Source organism: Nematolebias whitei, chromosome 8 (genome assembly GCF_014905685.2).
Source record: "Nematolebias whitei isolate Nwh7 chromosome 8, NemWhi1, whole genome shotgun sequence".
Classification (NCBI taxonomy): Eukaryota; Metazoa; Chordata; class Actinopteri; order Cyprinodontiformes; family Rivulidae; genus Nematolebias; species Nematolebias whitei.
The window spans coordinates 46,611,314-46,616,324 of NC_056505.1; the positions used below are offsets into that span (position 1 = coordinate 46,611,314).

Consider the following 5,011-nt stretch of genomic DNA (forward strand, 5'->3'; position numbering starts at 1 on the left):
GGGGGGGGGGGGAGTAGATTCGTGCATTGACGTAACTTGAAGCGACGGCCAAGCGATCACGTGACCCATTGGCCATTAATTTTAGCTGCTGCAGTTGGAGGCTGTCACGAGCGTAACACCAGTAGATTGTAGTACTTTTACAAACAAACGAAATGGATTTCAACGTAAAGAAACTGGCCACCGGTGCTGGACTGTTCTTTACACGAGCCGTTCAGGTAATAATAAAACAAAATACTCGTTCATATGATTTTGGGGCTAACGCTTCATTCTGCCAGCAGTGTCTGTTGTTACGTTCAGTTCGTCTGACTTTGCAGTTTTTGCTTCGTCAAACGCAAAGCTCTAAATGCAAATTAGTTTTTATTTTTTGTTTTATTTTCGTCATAGTATAGAGCAACAAACAAACAAACAAACAACCTATCCTGCCTGTGGTGTCGGAGTTAATTTGTACACGAGATACATTCAGGTTTGCCCAGAGAAAGATGAGGGGGCCATTAAAATCAATCAAGGAGCCTTAAATAATGTTTGGGACAGTCACCACACTACACTATTACACTACCAGTCATTACATGAGCTTAACATGCCTCTGTAGAAATGTAATTTCACTTTATAATTGAAAATATATTTTGATTTAAAGAAATGTAAAATAGGCAAAAGAGCAGCAAGGTAAGAGCCTCAAGAATCAACAAAAATCAACGTTTAATGATCTGAAAAGCCGTGGAGAGCACAGCTAAGCAAAAGTTAACCTATCACCCATCCATCAATCTATCCATTCATCATCTTTTACACCGTTAAAAAAATTCCTTTAGTTAGCACTAAACGGCCAACCATTCAGACGACTGTCACTCAGTCTGTTGTATTTGTCTCCTTCAGTGTTGCCAGGTGAGAAATGTAGGATTATCGTACTAGAGACATAAATTATCGTATTTTGAGGGAAATTATCGTACACCCGTCATAACCAGAGTAACAAATCTATTGATGCACTGCAGTGGTGATGAGTCCACTTCCAGCCCGGCTCTGCTTCTTCTTTTCTTTTCCTCACTCATGGGGCGCAGCGGACTATTCAACCAATCATGGCCGTTGTTCTGAAGCAAACGCATACACGTCACTCGTAGGTAACATTTAGAAAAGCACGATCATGCATCTGTTTGCGAGAGGCTGATGACAACAGATTACAACCACACATTCACGGAATGGTCAAAATTATCGTATATTTGGCCTATTTGGGATTATGGATCATACAGAGGGCAAAATTGTCGCACAAATACAATAATTATCGTACACCTGGCAACACTGGACTCTCCAGTTGAATCTGCACCGAGCAATCACGTCACGTGTACACGTAGTCAGCCATTAGCAAGCCTAATGGACTCTGAGACACGCCCACAACAGACAGGAACAAGTTAGTGAATTTTGTTAGCAGACATAAAGTTGGTGAAAACTATTTTAGCAGAAGCTAATTCTGCTAATGGTTTCCAAAGTTAGCGTAACACTAATCTGCTAAACAGAACAGTTCTGTTATTAGCTGTTAGCAGATTAGCTTAACTGTGTCCACCGCTACTGAAACGCATTTTAAAATTTTGGTCAGGAAAAATGTCCTTACATGGACAGGACTTAAAAATTGTACTGCAGTCAACCACTAGGGGGTGCTTGTTCTTTGTGGTTTCAGCTTCCTGGTTCTGGTCCTGTTGGCAATAATGTTTATACATTTTAGTCAAACCTTAAAATAAGTTGTGTGAGATATTGTTACCATAGACAATGTAATGAAATCTTCAGACCAGATCCTGTTCATGGAGTGACAACTCCAAAATGTGAGTCATTTGCTTACTGTCAGCATCATTCACACATTAGTCCAGTCCAGTTACAGTCCAGGACATCCTTGTAAAAGAGACTGATGATCTCAATGGATTTCTTCCTGGTAAAATAAAGTAACTAAAAAATTTAGGGACGCTGTCTTTGTGGCTTTAGTAAATTGAGCCTGATGTAGGATTTAATGTTGCATACAACTGTGCCTAGAACAGACTGAAGAGTCGTACCCTCTTTAAAAAGTCCCACTAAACCTCGTGTCTCCCATACAGTTTTCTACACTGTGAATAATTTTTAAAGATTGAAAATATTTTGATATACAATATACCATACCAGCTTTTTTATAAAACACTTTAAACCCCCACAGAACCAAAGTGCTGTACACATACATACATACATACGTGCTCTCCAAACTCAAATTTGTTTCTAAAGTACTGGAGAAAATAGTTGAGTCCCAGTTGAAGTGCTTCCTGGAGGGTCACGCCATCTTAGAGCTATTCCAATCTGGCTTTAAACCTCTCCATAGCACTGAAACTGCCCTGCTGAAGGTCTTTAAAGACATTTTCTTAACCACTGATACCGGTGATTCTGTGCTGCTTGTCCTGTTGGACCTCACAGCCGCCTTTGACACCATCGACCATGAGATCCTCATTGCTAGGTTGGAGCAGTGGGTGGGCGTCACAGGATCAGCCCTCAGTTGGTTCAGATCTTACCTCACTGACAGATCCTTTTGTGTCTCCATCAAGAATTTTAGTTCTGCAGAGGCAGAGCTTAAATGGGGGGTTCCGCAGGGGTCCATCCTGGGTCCCCTCATATTCTCTTTATACCTGCTGCCACTTAGTGCTATTTTCCATAAACACAACATGCCCTTTCACTTCTATGCCGATGACTGTCAAATTTACGTCCCCCTAAGACACAATGGTACATGCTCTATTCAACCTCTGCTCGACTGCCTGGCTGACATCAAGGACTGGATGGCTCAAAACTTATTAAGTTTCAATGAAAAGAAGTCTGAAGTCATGTTGTTCCCTCCCAACGACACGATCACAAACCACTGCATCGACCTTTCCGCTCTAACCCTGTCAGAAAAACAAAGAGTCACTAATCTGGGAGTGATAATGGACCCTTCCCTGAAACTTAACAATCATGTTTACATGATTGTTAAATCATGTAAACATGATTGTTAAATCATGCTTCTTCCAACTGAGGCGGCTGTCTGAACAGAAGCCCATATTGTCCAAAAAGAACCTGGAGACAGTAATACATGCATTCATTACATCTAGGCTTGATTACTGCAATTCGCTCCTGTTTGGTATCAGTCAGACCTCCATTGCACGACTACAACTGGTCCAGAATGCAGCAGCCCGATTTTTAACCAGTACAGGCAAAAGAGAGCACATCACACCAGTTTTGGCCTCCCTGCACTGGTTACCGGTTCACTTTCGAATCCAGTTCAAAATACTCATGTATGTCTACAAATCACTGAACAGTTTCGGCCCCCCTTTGTGATCTGCTATAACCGTATGTCCCACCACGTTCCCTGAGGTCAGCGGACCAGTTGCTCCTCACAGTTCCAGGAACTCGTCTTAAGCGCAGAGGTGACAGGGCCTTCTCTGTAGCAGGACCAAGACTTTGGAACGAGTTACCTCTGCTTGTCAGACAGGCCCCCTCCCTCTCCGTTTTCAAGTCCTGTTTAAAAACTCACTACTATTCAGTAGCTTTCAACACCAGATGATCTGTGTTTTGATCCTGTATGCTCCACACTGGTTTGTCGTCATTATCTGCATCGTTTTTATGTCTATATTCTGATTTACCTCATTTTGTATTTTGCTTTGTGTGTTACCTGTTGTTGTGTCTGTACAGCACTTTGGTTGGCCTTGTCGCTGTTTTAAGTGCTCAATAAATAAAATGGTACGGTATGGTACAAAATAAAACAATCGTATAATCGGATAATAAATCTATAGAAGACATGGGCTCTTTTGCTAACAGACAGACAGGCTAACACGCACACAGATAAAATCATTATAATGGCTGCTGGTCATATTGAAGTTCGATGTGCTAATAGATTTTGCCTGTTTTACTGCAGTTGGAAGGATAATTGATTAACTTCTCAACAGCCTGATTTTTCCAACAAAGTCACCATTTTCTAATAAAAGTTTATTTAAGTCCAGTTTTATTTTCCTATCGTGGATTATTAAGTTCTGTTTCCGTGAAATAGCTTCCTTGTTGATGTCCCACAATGTCCTGAAGGTATTTTTTAATTATCTATAATGTCTGTGTGTCCCACCTCAGTACACGGGGGAGAAGTTGGGCCAAGCCGAGAAGACTGAGCTGGATGCTCACTTTGAGAATCTGATGAGCCGTGCAGACTGCACCAAAAACTGGACAGAAAAAATCTACAGGCAGACTGAGGTCCTGCTGCAGCCCAACCCAAGTATGAAACAGGAGTAGAACAACCCTATGATTACACATGAAAACGGTGTTCAGTGTTCATCTTATCATCAAGAAGAATTACTGTAAAGCCAGAGGTGGAGGCAAAATTTGATGGTGTCCAGACCGACACCATTACTCTCCCCATGGTGGCACAGAAACAGCGTTTCATTATTGATGTTTCAGTGTGACACATAGCTGGAGGATATATAGTTACTTTTTTGGTCACTCAAATGCAATCATTTTAATTTACAGAAATGGCTACTATGTAAAGTTGCACCAAATTTATACAATCCTCAGTTGAACAAATTAATTTACAAGTACTATTTATTGCTAACCTTTCTGAATGTTGATAAAATATGCCACCCTTACTATTATAATTAATAATTAATTCCTATTTAAACCTCACTTCTCCTTAATGTGAAATAAGACAATAAATGTCTTGTACAAAAGGTAAACATAATTGCCATGTTAAAGTCTCTTAAACAAAAACAAAAGGAATGTAATAAGAAAATAAAAGCACTCAGGCAGGTGGGGGGAGGGGGGTGATGTAAAAACAGAATTATTAACTTGGAATATTAAATTTTCTGTGAAAACGCAGTATGAATACTGAAATCTGCTGTCAAAGCTAAAACCGGACAGTTAAAGCTAAAAGAAGCAGAGCACTAGCTAAAAGCTAAAAAGAACAAAACCCTAGCTAAAAACTAAAACTATATATATATATATAGCACACGTCTTATATATATATATATATATATATATATATATATATATATAT

General features: G+C 40.1%; 1 protein-coding gene across 1 annotated transcript in view; it reads left to right on the forward strand.

The window, feature by feature from the left end:
- The first annotated feature begins 125 nt into the window (after positions 1-125).
- The window catches only part of LOC119413708 (endophilin-B2), a 138,050-nt gene continuing 133,164 nt past the window's right edge, over positions 126-5,011 (forward strand). The window contains exons 1-2 of the mRNA XM_037680763.1: positions 126-215; positions 4,096-4,237. Of these exons, the coding sequence (XP_037536691.1) occupies positions 153-215; positions 4,096-4,237 (205 nt within the window). The 5' untranslated portion in view covers positions 126-152. The remainder of the gene's footprint in view (positions 216-4,095; positions 4,238-5,011) is intronic.